Genomic DNA, 15,559 nt, shown 5'->3' with positions numbered 1-15,559 from the left:
CTGCTCAACAGAGAAGCAGAAAGATATGAGATTCCATGCAGCATCCTTTTTTTGGTTGTCCTTGTAAAGTATATTAATAACGAGAGTCGGGTCAGTGCGGGTCCACTCTTTATTTCTGTCTTCCCCGTCCGGCTGCCGCTCAGTACGGCAAGCGAGACGGGCACAACAAGCAATCGCGAACATCAAACTCACAATACATTACAGTCCTTATAAAAAGGATGTGCCGTGTCATATATTATTTTGTGGTTTTCCACCTCCAATATAAACCTCTCCTCGTCCATGTTCGCTGGTGTCTAAACCGTGAATGAGCACATGGCCCGGCGACGCCCACGTCACGTTTTGCTGAAAAACTTGCGAAATAGGAGCTGGCGAGTGTTTTATTCTGAAAGGTAACCGGAAATTTATTTTGAAACTGCCTCGGTCTTCCTGTCCCGCTCGATGTGTTTTGTGCTAGCTTGCCATTTGCCGGAGGCCTACCGCTGCGGCGTCCGGCAAAAATAGAAAATAGGCCTATCCTTGCGGAAGGCTTGCGGCACGCCGCAGGCCTTCCGCAGTCGACACGCAACGCACCCGCAAGCGGTGTAAACTGCACCATTCGAATGAATGGAATCTAATTGCTTGCGTCGCCGGACCGCACCGCAACCGCACCGCAAACGCATCCAGTGAAAACCCAGGGTTAGACACCAGCGAACATGGACGAGGAGAGGTTTATATTGGAGGTGGAAAACCACAAAATAATATATGACACGGCACATCCTTTTTATAAGGACTGTAATGTATTGTGAGTTTGATGTTCGCGATTGCTTGTTGTGCCCGTCTCGCTTGCCGTACTGAGCGGCAGCCGGACGCGGAAGACAGAAATAAAGAGTGGACCCGCACTGACCCGACTCTCGTTATTAATATACTTTACAAGGACAACCAAAAAAAGGATGCTGCATGGAATCTCATAGCAGAAGAAGAAGAAAAGGTTAAATCAAAAGAAGTCCACCTCTCTTTCTGCTTCTCTGTTGAGCACAGACTTTCTGTATGTTTGTCGTTGTGAAATGCCATATGATCGCGCGCGCGCGCGGTCCCGCGAGACACGTTGGGAAGTGGGCGGCGACGGAGCTGCCGGACCGCAGCTGTGCGGAGCCGGTGTGGATTGACAAAAAAATTGACCCGTCCGGAGCACGCAGTCAAGACGCACCGCACCGCAACCGCATCCGGTGAAAACCCGGGGTTAAAGTCAGATCAGTGGTGATGACCAATCATGGCTCTTTGCTGACCAAAACCAGAAAACAGGTGCACCAAGATTGGTCGTTACCTACTTCCTCAACACAGGTGATGGAAAAATGACTTTTTAAAGGTATTCATTGCACATGAAAAATAATGTTATCACATCCATTGTGGACAAAACTTTTTACTGCTGAAAATGGTTCAATAAGTCAAGTATCCCTTTAACTCATTCACTGCCAGCCATTTTAGAAAATTTCAAAATTTTCAATACCCATTTGATATTACGTTCAATAATCATATATAAACGGAATGTACCAAATGACAGAATAGACTCCCTACATTTTGTACTGTCCCGTTCTTTTATAATTGACAGTAGAAAAATGTAGGTTTGCCAAAATACAGCCATTTCTCCCATGGACTCTGAAACTGTGTTTATTTCGTATAAAATTGGGCAATGATGTCATCTACCGGTGGTTGGGCATCAGTAAAGTTGTTTCCAAGTTTGACATTTACTGTGGAGCATCGTCAGATTAGCCCCTATTTATCCCCGCTCTAAGAAATACAATTGACAAGTATACTTGTCAAAGGCAGTGAAAATAAGAAAAGAAAAATGCACTGAGCTGTCACCGTCTTACAAAAGCAATTCTGCCATCTAGTGGCAGAAAAATGACCTCAACACAAATCAATATTACACTCGTTTTTTACAGTACAATACATCGTTTTAAATTTAACTCAATTTGATGAATTATTATGAACTTACTGTATCAATGACTAAAAAAAATGTAGCCATGTTTCTTAGTTTAACATTTTTTGCACTTTTATGTTTACAACACTATTAAAAGGTACAACCTCTCACAAAGGAAAGTTGAATACCGACAGCAGGTATCGGTACTGGCCTTATTGGAAGGTCTTGATACTCGTTGAGGCCGGCTGGCGATACTCATTAGAGGCCAACAAAATTGGAGATGGAGGAAGTCCTCTCCTCGTCGTTTTCACGTGCAAATTATCAGCCTCCTCACAAAGGTCATCCGAGGTTGCAGTTTGTCATCATCATGTTCATCAAATGTGTTACAAATGGTAAAAATATTTTAGGAATATCAACATTTATACATCTTCCTACTATTTTCCAACATGTATGTCGAACTTCAAATCAATCAAAAAAGTCACAGTATTGAAACGCTCGCATGGTCTGACAAATGAGCGCTATCAACATCTCAACTTATCAATCAAGTTTTGAATGCAACTAAAAAGTCAAACTGATCACACTGGAAGATGAGATCGATTGATTGATTTTGTTTTTTCTGTTGTCTGCAAGTGAAATTCAACTTAAGCCTGGTTCACACGGCAAGATTTTAAAATTGTCGGCCGATTTCCAATCTTTGACAGACACCACACGTGAAGAGAAAAAAATCACGGGAGTTCCAGTTTTGAACGTACCGTGCGTGGTGTGCGGCCACACTGCACAATCAACACACTCCACACGAGCCGAGTTCATTCAAGAATGTGACGGGAAGTCTCGCAAAACCTCTCAAGATTAAACGTGGCTTCCGAGTCGTCAACATGAGTCGATCCTGGTTTTCAGCCGAAAAAGCGGCATAAAAAGAGACCACGTTTATTTGTGGAGAATGTGTGTACGTGTATGAAAAAATATTAATATTAATAATAATAATAATAATAATAATACAAATAATTAAAAAACTAAAAAGAGCGTAATAGCGCGAGCACAGACCTTCTGCTGCGTCATGACTGTTTTGATTTTGGATTCCCCACCGGCTTCCTCGCTGGCTCGCTTTCTGATTGGCTGCACGTCACTGTCCTATCGGCTGCGCGGAGCGAAGTCGGGCTAAAAAATCCAACATGTTGGATATGCCCGATTTCAAGTCGGGGGTCCTTCCGAGCGCCGATATCGGGAGGCGCCGTGTGTGGTGACACACACGGCAGGATTATCTGTGAAGATTATCGCTTGCGTCTCGGCGCGTCCTTACGATTGTTGGGAGGGGAAATTCGGGGCTAAAATCGGGCCAATTCTCCTGCCGTGTGAACCAGGCTTTAGCCGCCACATGCCCAGTTTGGCATGAAACGCATTTCCAGTGATGGCCTCCTCACGTCAATTAACTCCAATCTCCGTGTGCGTGCCTCAGGTGTTCCTGCTGGACAGCCAGTGTTCGCCAAAGACACCCAACAACAAGGACGGTTTTGAGCACGCCCAGTCGTGTGTTTTGATCATTGAGCCGCCACAAGATCGTCATGCCGACGGACACGCCCACAACAGGTGACACAAATGTGGAAAGCCCCGAATTTTGCACACTCACTTGCTGTTTCAGGCTGAAATGGATTTTCTAGATTTTGATTTTCACAACAATTTGCCATCCGAGTGGAGTTGGTTTTGGCGTTCGTTTGTGCCGGCGGGGGCGTGGCTAGTCTTGCCGTTGAGTTTGTTGCCGCTGCCGCTGTCAAGTTTGCGCTGGCAAGTCAAATCAAGCAGGGTAACGAGTTGGCAAACACTTGCCGCCGCTGCACGAAAGCCGCTCAGATGCAACTTTGCTCTTGGCCAGGAAATGCCACTAAATTGTCTCCATTTGTGACTTCCTTTACTTTTTTTTTTTTTTTTTTTTGCCACCGCTGCTCTTAGGAAAGTTGGGTAAGATTTTCTCGTGCTGCCGCCGAGCAAGCTTACACATGCACACACACACACGCATGTTGTTGTTGGTGCGTGTTTCAGGATTCCCTTCCGTAACGTGGTGGTGAGTCTCCTGTCACATCAAGTTCTGCTCCAGAACCTTTCCGACATCCTGCTGGAGGTACACGCCCACACGGCTCCACTCACTGATTGAGTGATTGATCCAATAAGTGATTGAGCCAATGATTGATTGATTGATTCAATGAGTGGTTGATCGATTCAATGAGTGATTGATTGATCCAATGATTGGTTGATTAATTAATCTAATGAGTGATTGATTGCCTGATTGATCCAATGAGTGGTTGATTGATCCAATGAGTGATTGCTTGCCTGATTGATTGATCCAATGAGTGATTGATTGCTTCAATGAGTGATTGATTGATCCAATGATTGGTTGATTAATTAATCTAATGAGTGATTGATTAATTGATCCAATGAGTGAGTGATGGATTGATCCAATAAGTGATTGATTGATTCAATGATTGATTGATTGACTGATTGATCCATTGAGAGTGATTGATTGACTCATTGATACAATGAGTGATTGACTAATTTATCCAATGATTGATTGATTGATTCAATGATTGATTGATTGACTGATTGATCCATTGAAAGTGATTGATTGACTCATTGATACAATGAGTGATTGACTAATTTATCCAATGATTGATTGATTGATTCAATGAGTGATTTATTGACTGATTGATCCAATGAGTGATTGATTGATTAAGCCAATGAGTGATTGATTGATCCAAATGAGTGATTGATTGACTGATTGATGTCATGATTGATTGATTGATTGATTGATTGATTGATTGATTGATCAGGAGTTGGTCAATCAGCCGGATGGCCCAGAGAGGGCGACTCCTGTGACCTCTGAACCCGTCCCGCGTCCGGCAACAGGCTTCCTGCGTTACCTGTCCATGAGCAACTTGTCAATCATCCTGGACCTGCTCCTTGACTCCTACAGGTGGGCGGGGCTTCGGCCAAACGTTCATGGGAACATTTGCGAAGTGATTGGATTGTGACGTGACGTAAGTTGTGCGATGGACGTGCTACATATGACGTGTTGTGGTGCACGCAGGACGGCGCGTGACTTTGACACGCGTCCGGGTCTGAAGTATCTGCTGATGAAGGTGTCGGGCGTGTGCGGCGCCGCCAACCTGTACCGGCAGGCGGCCAGCAGCTTCAAGCTGTACGTGCGGGTGCTGCTCGGCGCCATCTCGAGTCAGGCCGATGGTTTGACTGCACACCAGGTACCGCCCCTTTCTGTTCTCTGCCCCGCCTCCTCCCCCTGGCGCTAAAGGCGCTGTCGTGCTTCTTCGCCGGCAGGTTAAGAAAATCCTGGACGAGGACGAGGACGGAAGCTCGGACTCGTCACGTCCCGGCTCGGCGTCCTCGGAGGATGAAGACATCTTTGAAGAGACGGCGCAGGTGACGTGTGCACGCACACTTGCGTCCCGTCGCCAACATGTACAATTCAGAATAACTGGATGAAAATTTTGTGCTCTTTGAGAGTTGCCATAAAATCACCAAAAATTTTCCGCCATAATCATGTCAAACACAATACGGCATTTTTTGGAAAAGCAAACCGATGGACGGCCACAAGGAAGCTTAAGTGCTGTTCAAGACAACATTTCGCCACTAGACCGCTTTGTGAAAAATTCAATTTGCAAATTTTTGACTTTTGGTGAAATATAATTATATTTATATAATTATAATATAATTCTCAGAAATATTTGACTTTAATTTTTCTATTTTTTCAACTTTTTGTTGGATCTTTTTTTTCAATGTAGACACATTTTTTTCAGAAAATAGACACTTTTTCAAGAAATATAAAATAAAAAAAAACACAAATTTTATTTGCAAAAGTATGACTACAAAAAATTAATAGAAGTAATTTTTCTGCATTATTTTTTTTATCTAGATGATAATAACCATATTATAACATATATTCAACTTTCTAGTGAAGTCCAACTTTATTTTGAAATATGACTTTTTTTTTTTCCCCCCTCAAGTTAGTTTTATTTTGAAATCTGATTTAAAATGATACAAACTTTATAAATTCTGCATCCACCTTTTGTTAGAAAAATGCAACTTTTAGGGACAATTATGAATTGCAACTTTTTTTTCATGTTGTGCCAAAATACAACTTTTTTTTTCTTCAGTCAAGTCCAATTTTATTCTGAAAAAAAATGTTTTTCTTCTTCTTATTATTATTATTATTACTTATTTAATCTGTATTAATTTTCTGTACTAAAAGCTTTTTTGAATGTCCAAACGCACACACGCGCAGGTGAGCCCCCCGCGTGGGCGCGACAAGCGCCATCAGTGGCGGGCGGCCATGTCGTCGCTGAGCGTGGCCCCGGCGGCGGGCGGCGGCGTGCCGGAGTGGGCGTGGCTGGTGAAACGTCTTCACAAGCTGAGCGCGGATGCGTGCGGCAGTTACGTCCAGATGCACCGAGACCTGGAGGAGGACGCCGCCGCCGCGCCGACCCCGCCCCTGCGAGACCGCCGCTCCTTCTTCTTGCCGCTCTTCCCGTCCGAGTCGTCCACGCCCACGTCGGCGGCTGGGGACACGCCCTCGGAGGAAGGCGGATTCACGTGTCGCACGCCGTCGCCGGGGGAAACGCCTGCCGCGCACACTCCGCCGTTCAGGTCAGATTCAATGATGTCGTCGCTGACAAACGTTTGATTTGATTAGACATTTTTTGTTGTTGTTTACGTTTTCCTTTTTGCCGCGTTTTCCCGCCAGCTTGCGCGACGGCTGCGGGAAGGACTGGTGGGAGAGTGCCGGCACCAAGCTGGTCTCCATGGCGACGGACCGAAGCTTGGCCAAGCTGGTCAGCCAATACAAACGCAGCAAGTGCGACAGGCGGCCGCGGGGGCGTGGTCTGGCGCAGGATCCGCAGACCCCGCCCCTCCGACACTCCCACAGCGCCGGTGCCGAAGTCCTGCGTTCTCGATCGGGCTCGGCCGTCGGCTCCCACGGACACGTCGCCGCCAGCGACGCGCAGGCGCAGATCCAGGTGACGCTAAAACGCTAACGTGGCGACACGCATGTCACATGTCAGCACGCCAGCTGTTTGTTTGTTGACGAGTGTAAAGACCACTGACCTGTATATGTGACGGGATAGCCGATAGCCCATACACGCCGTGCAAGCTATTGAAGTCATAGGGCGGCCATCTTGTTACTCCCGCCTCGCGAGCAGACTGCTGTATAAACTATACGCTATACATACAGATGAGACATATGCAGCTCGTAGGCAGTTAGTAGAAAGCCGGAGATTGGGTGGAGGGGTTTGTGCCCAGGTGGTCACTATTTTTTAACAAGTTTAAAAAAATATCAAGTGGACGGCATGTGCAGCTTTGATGACCACTTTTTCTTTTAACGCTCAGTTCCTTAGACCCCAATTTTAAATTTGGCAGAGGCATCTTTTGGTGAATTACAGTTAGAATTCTTTAATACAGAAAATATACAAGTTTCCTCCTGTAAACAAGTTGTCAAATGTCTGAAGTCCTCTTGTTTATGTTGATCAAATTGAAAACATGATAAATCATGCTGTTTCTACTAAGTACTGTCTCAAATGTTCTCCATTTTGGATACTGTAAATGTATCAGATCGTATGGCGAAAAACGTTTCTTGGGGGAGGGACCACTGATTTCATTTGGTCCTATGAAGAAGCAAACAATCGTCCATGAAATTGCTCCTCAAATTAAGTCATTGATTGGCAAAAAAATAAATAAAAAATAATAAACAGGGTTCGAAAGTTGCTCTTTTTGAGCATTGAACATTTGAGCCTTGCCGCTTGTTATGACATGTGACGTCGTGTTGTGAAGTGTGCAAGTAACTCATGATGTGTCGCTCACCTGGTCCTGGTGATGATGATGATGATGATGATGAGGATGATGACGTGTGTGCGTGTGCTTGTCATCCAGGCATGGAGCAAGATGGTGGCGACGGCGCTGCATCACTTCCTGCAACTTTCCGACGCGACCTTCGTGGCGCTTCAGCCGGCGCTCTACCCGAGCGTGTGCCAGCTGGCGTGCCACGTCAGCGACGGCGCCGTGCGCCAGGCCCTGCGCGATTGGCTGGCGCGCGTGGGCACGCTCTACGACATCACGCCATGACATCACCCCCCGGCAATTTGCGCTCGGCGCGTCCGCTTGACGTGGCGAACTTCCCGCTATAGCCTCGTTGTGGGGCCCGCCCACCCGCGAGGAACCAAAGAGGATGATGACGATGAAGAGTACGACTCGCGCGGTGCGTTTATTGCTTTTTGATCAATATCGATTCTTTGCCGTCATTTGCGTCAATTCTTTGTGCTGGTCGAGATGTGACGCGAGCGAGCCAGCTGCCGGCCTTGCTCGTGTGACCTTGGCAACATGCGCACTTGTGACCTTCATTTCTGTTGCCAGCAGAGGGCGACAGTGTCTCAGTTTATTGCTTTGTTTGTTTTTCTGCAGGGCTGATACCACTGATCTGAATATATGACTGGATAGCTAACAGCCCATAAATGCCTGTGCAAGCTGTTGAAGTCACAAGCCGGCCATCTTGCTCCTCCCACCTCGCCAGCAGACTACTGAATAAACTATACGCTATCCGTACAGATGAGACATATACAGATCGTAGGCAGTTAGTATAAGGCCGGAGGCGGGTTGGAGGGTTTGTGCCCAGGTGGTCACTATTTTTTAACAAGTTAAAAAGTCTTTTAAGACCTCCTTTTTCTGTTATCGCTCAGTTCCTTAGACCCCAATATTAGATTTGGCAGAGGCATCTTTTGTTGAATTACACTTAGAATTCTTTAATTTAAAAAGTATACATGTTTTCTCCTGTACTATCCTGTACTGTCCCAAAGACGTATTACTATTTATAAACTGTTTTTTTTTTTATGCGAGAGCATACAGAAGGCTTTGATGCAGCCCCTCAACTGCACAGAACAGTTGAATAAATGAACTTATTACACAAACGGCCAGCAGATGGCAGCAGAGCAAAGGCGATCAACCAGGGCCATGTTGGGGGAAAAAGCTAAAATACTCACAATTCTAAATAAATTTAGAATACTGATGAAGCTATATTCCAATGCTAGTTGCTGCAAAACGGAAACAGATAGAAATATACTCTTTTTTTTTTTTCTGACGAAAGAAAATACTTTAATCTTTCTTTTGATAAATTTCATGGTTTTATAGCAATAAGACACTATTCTGTGGGCCTTGCAAAATCTGTCAAATTTTTATTAAAACAGATGGAACTGAAGGGGGTTGCTTCTGTGAAAATAGCTGCCAGTCAATGAATTAAAGCATATCATTTCTACATGTATTTAAGGCAAGTTGTAAAATGTCTGAAGTCCTCGTTTATGTTGAACAAATTTAAAACATGATCAATCATGCTGTTTCTACTAAATACTGTCTCAAATGTTCTCCAATTTGGATACTGTGAATGTATCGGATCGTATGGCGAAAAACGTTTCTTGGGAGGAGCAATATGGCGGCCTCGCGACCTCTAAAGTCTCGTGGCTATCCAGTCATATATTCAGATCAGTGGCTGATAACCGATGGCAATCGGAGATGTCAAATCCGAGTTCCACAAAGTGAAAAGCTGGCCACGCTTTTGCTTTGCTTGAAGTCGGCGAGTTGCAAGTGCCTCAAAGCCAAACTGGAGCTGGATCGAGATTGGTCATCTCCAATTGCAAATCTTCAGGAGGCCGACATTAATTTGCAGTAAAAATGAAAATATTGGCGTCATGCAAACTTGTCAAAAACGTTTTGACCAACAAAATCTTCCCAACGACATTGACGTCATGCAATTTTCAACAAAATGTTGCCATCTTGTTGCAAATTGAAAGAAAAGGTCAGCAAAGAAATTCTTCCTTCACTTCTCGGCACGAAATGAAGTTTGACAACATTCCAAATAAAATTGACATTTCATCTTTGGCTTGTCACTTGGGATTATTTTGATATGAAGTTGTAAAAAAAAAACAGAAAAAAAAAAGTGAATCCTCGTGGCCCGCAGAGAGCACAACATCTCCAACTAGCAAGTATGAAATGGGAAATGGAATGGCTGATCTTTCAATCGATGTGGATATGCTGCAAAATTGTCTCCATAATTATCACCACTGCTAAAAAATCATATTAGAAAATGTGATTTTGCCGCTTTCCTGTTGGTGTCTTTGGAAGCGAGTTCATTGAAGCAGTGATGAACTCGTCAACTTGTCCTCAATGACGAGCAGGACGCCCGACTACTAATCCCGCCCTCCCATCCGTGTGTGTGTGCGTGGCAGGAAGTAGGCCAGTGCGTGTGTGTGCGTGTGGTGCCACCAGCACAATGCTCACTTGACTTTGCAGGATTGGAGATTTCCACACGAAAAAATAAATAAATCTCAAAGTTGATCTTGGCCGTTAAGCGGCTTTCACATCAGGCGTCTCGTCCCTCAACTTTGTTTGCTGCGAGGAAACACAAGTGCAAACAAACAAACAAACAAAAAACGGAGAAAAAGTTCCGACGTGAGTGATTTCATGTCACACTTTTGAAAAAGAGCTAATTTTATTTTCACCAAATGTGCAACAACGTCAACAGGTCTCAAGTAGGGCTGGGTATCGATTCAGATTTCCAAAATGGATTTCATTCCTTTCAGAAAGTCCCGATTCGATTCAATTGACGATTCACATTGATTTTGGATTCACTTCAGGATTACACACACTACCAATTAGGGATGTAACGATAACGGCAATATTGTGATATTGAGATATTAAAACTGTCACAATATATTGTCGTCATATCACGATATTAAAAGCAACAAATCTGTTCAAAAAGTCAGGTTGCTTTCCATTTGTGCAGTTCAAGCACCCTCTACTGGCTAGTTTTTTTTGTGCAGTATAAAAGTATCGATTCATGGTTTTATCAATCGATATTGGGCTATGAAAAGGAACATAATTTCGATATATCGATATTTTAGACCAATTCTCAATTGCACATGTTGATGCCATTGTGATGTCATCTGAATTCGCCTGATTCGCACATTATGCTGCTGAGCAAATGGAAGTCCATCCATCCATCCATCATCTTGACCGCTTATTCCTCACAAGGGTTGCGGGGGGTGCTGGAGCCTATCTCAGCTAGCTCTGGGCAGTAGGCGGGGTACACCCTGGACTGGTTGCCAGCCAATCGCAGCAAATGGAAGTCAGCTTAAAAAAAAAGTTGTTGACGTGGCTGCAGCCAAAAATCATGCAAAGCACAACAACTCAACCAAAAATTGAGTTGAGCTCAAACTTTTTATGCGAAAGAAAGAAAGCGCAAATGTTGTCCAAACTGGAAGAAGGAAATGGCGTCACATGGCACCTTTCTTTCTTGACCATGTGCCAATCTGCTGCTTGAATGCAACGCGCTCGTATGTCAACAAATGGAGTGACTCGTAACATGAGGCACCACTGGAGCAGCAGCATGTGGACAACCAGACGTTCACGCCCCTCCCATCAGTACAGCTCTCACTCGTACACGCGCGCACACGCACGCCCATGCCGAGCTTTAATATGGTGCCGCCGTCAGTGCGGAGCGCACAGACACGCGCGCATGACGCCAGTGGTCAGCAGCAGCAGCGCTCGGTCGGATTGGGCACCATGAGGAAGCTTCTGGATAGCAGCTGGACCAAGTTCGGCCCCGCCGGCCGAGATTCGCTCGACTGGTCGAGCGCGACGTCCACTGACGCGCACAGCGATGTACGTGAGTCTCATCTCAGAACACAATTCAAACTTCTCCACTTGCGCACGCAAATGAGGCATTTTGTTTTGTTGTTTGTTTGTTTGTTTGTTTAGCCTATTAGCGTCATTAGCAATCCAAAATAAAAGTGACGTCATCCGCAAAAACTTGAGTCGATGAGTCGTGAGTTGGTAGTTGTCAAAATGAATATCTTGCGATTACGCTAACGAAATGAGATTCAAATGCATTAACGTGCACGTAAAGGATCGTTCAGAACAATATAGCGACTCCTTTTTTTGGGACTGTTGATTTGCTTGATCATCGCCAATAATTATTTTGAATCCAATCAGACTGAAAATAATGCAGTGTTAAAATGTTAAGACGAATATTAAAAGACGAAACACAGATGAATTTGCATTCTGTACATGAAATATGTGGTTAATTTGAATAAAGTGTTTGAGAACGTTCACATAAAAATGTACAGAACTCGTGATAAGGAATTGATGGACTTATTTCAAGTATTTGACTCGTAATAATTCCAAATGTATGCGATTAAAAAAAAAGGGGAAAAAAAAGAGCAACATTACACATGGATTGTAGACTGTACTCTTTTGAACATTTATGAAATTAAAAAAAATACATGTAAGAGAAGGAAGACGTGGCTTTGAGGATTGTGATTGATCCACAGCGCCCTCTGCGGGACAACAACCGTCAACGCTGCTGACAACAAACAAACCTTTTTCGACTGGACATCAAAATCACCTTCTTTTTTTTTTTAAATATAGAGGTAGGTTTAATTTCGTATATCGTTACGGACACAACATTATGCTTAATTTCAACATTAAAACTTGTTTTATCAAAATCATCAGATGGCAGTCAGAAAGACACGTGACGTTACGTATCGGGAATGTCATTTCCAAGCGAGCAAATGACGTCACAGGGAAATAGTTATATTCAGGCGGGTCAAAGTTTAGAAAAGAGAAAAGCAAGAAAGGAAACGCTGACTCCGTGAATTGAAGTGACAATTATTGTTTGAAAACCGCAATCATATTCATCCAAGCATCACAATTAGGCTATGTGTCGTGTACAATTTAAGAGATGGAAAATAACACAAATGTTCCTAATAGGTGAATGATAACATTTGGCATCTCACGTCTTGGCTCTGATTTCATGTGACAGGTGTCATCATGTCGTTTGTGTACTTTTCACAACGAGTTGTCCAGAAAGTAAAAAGCCTGCCACAGTTTGGCCGCAGCCCACAGGTTGACCCACACCGCGCGTTTACCTACCTGCCAGTCGAGTAGAAGCACCTGTGGCTAAAGCCAAACTGTGGCAGGCTTTTTACTTTCTGGACCTGAACTTCCCATTTCTCTGCAATGGTTAAGAAACTGTGTGAAACAATGCACTAATCATCAAACAATATCATGCACCTCAAATTCAACTGTAGAAAACTGCCAGTTTTGACATGCCCCAAAAGCAGCTCAAACACCAACTTGTTGAATGATCAAATAACAGTGAAAAAATTTGGCTCTCCCGCTGTGCTACTTCATGCAAAGCACACAAGGGGTTTGTTTTTCTCTCAAATGTTCCCTTTACTATGAAACAAGGATTATTCAAATATACCTTGTGGATGCAGAGATATGCTGCATTCAAGTATGGTGGGAAGTGGGACTTTTCCGAGTTCAAAGCAGGAAGTGTGTACGGAATGCGAAGTCGGAAAAAAAAAAGGACCCCGACTTCACCGAGAGCCTAGACGTGACGTCATTCTACAGTGGCGACCAGTAATTTTGGTTGTTTACTTTCGCCTCTAACGCTTTCAGGTCGGAACTGGTAAAAACCAACTCGGATATACCTAACTTCCGACCTTCCTTGAATGCATCCTAGCTCTTTTTATTTGGGGGATGTCATTTTTGAGCAAAAACCGGGAAAATAGCTGAAATGGTGAAGTTGCAAATTGATGAAGTCGAATTTTTGCCGTTTCATATGCCAAAAGTCCACTTTGCCATGACGTCACGCGAGCTGATGACGTCACGTGTGTGCGTGCGTACGTAGGCCCAGCAGCAGAGTTCGGGCGGCGAGACGAGAGCCTGGAACTGGGGTCCGACGGCCGCCATCGCCGTGGCGACAGTCTCCTTCCTGCTTCTCTTCCTAGGCGTGGTGGCCGTGGCTCTGTGGCGCCGGAAGCGGGGCTTGGCCTTGGGCGGTAAACTGGGATTGGCCGACGTGGTCGCGCTGGAGGACCTGCGGGACCCCGAGAGGAATTGCCGGTTGCTGTCGTCGCTCCGCCGGCTGCCCAGCTCCGCCTCCGACGACGGCGTCTTCCTGATGGTCTACCTGCCCTCGCCGTACGAGGGCGCCCTCAGCAGGATCGCCAGAGCCGCCAGCGCCAGCAGCGCAGAGGACGCCGGACAGCCGACGAGCCCCCGACTCCACGGGCCAGCTCCCACTTCCCACTGAGGGGCCAAAGTGCGACCGTCGTCAACATCAAATATGTCACATCAGAGAACGCCCGCCCGCCGCCCCTGGCCCCCCGACAGCGTTCAACATGGCCCATTCCCCGCCCACCGTTGAAATGGTTGACACGACAATGACGTCGGCCTGCATCAATGAACATAAAAAAATATATACGTCAATGTCTGTTCGCCTGATGAGCGAGGCAAAAACATCCAAAGATAAAGGGAAAAGAAGGAAGTGGACGTGTCTACAATGCTGTCAGTAATTTGTACCGACTATGATTATCTATCTGGTCTTAACTGGAGACTTTAACATTCATGTTGACAACAACTTGGATAAAAATACCAAAGAATTTTGTAATATACTTGATACTTTTGGTCTCTCACAACATGTAAAAGGTCCAACACACAATCAAGGTCACATTCTTGATCTCGTCATCTCTAAAGGTGTTGACATTTTATCTGTTGAGGTGAAAGATCTGGCTATTTCAGATCATTCCTGTGTGTTTTTTGAATTACAAACAATCCCAGAAGTTCAAACAACTACTGTCTCGATTAAAAAAAGGTACATAAATGAGAATACAAGCAACATGTTTATGGAATTAATGGCTGCATCACCAACTGTAAATGCAGAGACTGTTGATGAACTTCTGGATGAATTCACCTCAAAAATCTCAAATGTTTTGGATGCTGTTGCTCCTATTAAAACTAAGACCATTTCATCCCGAACTAAAACACCTTGGAGGTGTACTACCAACATAATGACTTTGAAATCTAAATGCAGAAAAGCAGAGCGAAAGTGGAGAAAAACTAAACTCCAAGTTCATTTTGACCTGTACAGACAATGTCTTTGTCATTTTAACCAAGAGTTAGTAATAGCTAGACAACAACACTTTTCTGAAATTATTAGTAGGAACCTCAACAATACACGCACTCTATTTGGCGTGGTTGACAAACTTACAAATCCCCCAAATCGAACAGCGCCAGAACTCCACTCAACAGATAAATCCAATGAATTTGCCTGCTACTTTAGTGAAAAAGTACAAGCCATCAGGTCAAACATTGTTACAAACCAGCAAAATAACAAAACGATGCTGCACTTAAAATCACCTAGGAATAATTTAATTACCATGACAGAATTTGACTCGGTGGATCAAAATACTGTAGTAGACTTGGTTCAGCAATTGAAACCTTCCACGAGCTGTCTTGACACAATTCCATCTGGCTTTTTCAAAACCATTGTGAAATCTGTTCAGATCGATTTACAACAAATAATAAATTGCTCACTTCAATCAGGTGAACTTCCTAAATGTCTGAAAGTAGCCGCCGTCAAGCCCATTCTAAAAAAGAGAACACTGGATGTCTCCCTGCTAGCAAATTATAGACCAATCGCAAACTTTCCCTTCGTAACTAAAATAGTTGAAAAAGTGGTTTTTAATCAGCTCAGCAATTTTTTGAGCTTAAACGGACTTTTGGATAAATTCCAGTCAGGTTTCCGACCTCATCACAGTACAG

At 44.3% G+C, this 15,559-nt stretch overlaps 2 protein-coding genes across 4 annotated transcripts in view; both read left to right on the top strand.

The window, feature by feature from the left end:
- Window positions 1-9,829, top strand: part of arfgef3 (ARFGEF family member 3) — a 51,573-nt gene extending 41,744 nt beyond the window's left edge. For both annotated transcript variants that reach the window (XM_077494664.1, XM_077494663.1), the window contains exons 35-42: window positions 3,357-3,487; window positions 3,938-4,016; window positions 4,723-4,865; window positions 4,980-5,151; window positions 5,228-5,329; window positions 6,192-6,553; window positions 6,651-6,924; window positions 7,835-9,829. In XM_077494664.1, coding sequence (XP_077350790.1) covers window positions 3,357-3,487; window positions 3,938-4,016; window positions 4,723-4,865; window positions 4,980-5,151; window positions 5,228-5,329; window positions 6,192-6,553; window positions 6,651-6,924; window positions 7,835-8,026 — 1,455 coding nt within the window. In that variant the 3' untranslated portion in view covers window positions 8,027-9,829. The remainder of the gene's footprint in view (window positions 1-3,356; window positions 3,488-3,937; window positions 4,017-4,722; window positions 4,866-4,979; window positions 5,152-5,227; window positions 5,330-6,191; window positions 6,554-6,650; window positions 6,925-7,834) is intronic.
- Window positions 9,830-11,364: 1,535 nt separating this feature from the next.
- The window catches only part of LOC144001373 (uncharacterized), a 7,035-nt gene continuing 2,840 nt past the window's right edge, over window positions 11,365-15,559 (top strand). Inside the window, exons 1-2 of one of the 2 annotated variants that reach the window (XM_077495617.1) lie at window positions 11,365-11,615; window positions 13,644-15,559. The exon at window positions 13,644-15,559 is cut by the window's right edge and continues 2,840 nt beyond it. In XM_077495617.1, coding sequence (XP_077351743.1) covers window positions 11,610-11,615; window positions 13,644-14,048 — 411 coding nt within the window. In that variant the 5' untranslated portion in view covers window positions 11,365-11,609 and the 3' untranslated portion in view covers window positions 14,049-15,559. The remainder of the gene's footprint in view (window positions 11,616-13,643) is intronic. The other variant, XM_077495616.1, reaches the window with a different exon arrangement.

This window comes from Festucalex cinctus, chromosome 14 (genome assembly GCF_051991245.1).
Source record: "Festucalex cinctus isolate MCC-2025b chromosome 14, RoL_Fcin_1.0, whole genome shotgun sequence".
NCBI classification, from domain to species: Eukaryota; Metazoa; Chordata; class Actinopteri; order Syngnathiformes; family Syngnathidae; genus Festucalex; species Festucalex cinctus.
The sequence above is the reverse complement of the archived record's forward strand: the minus strand, read 5'-3'. Positions and strand labels throughout refer to the sequence as shown.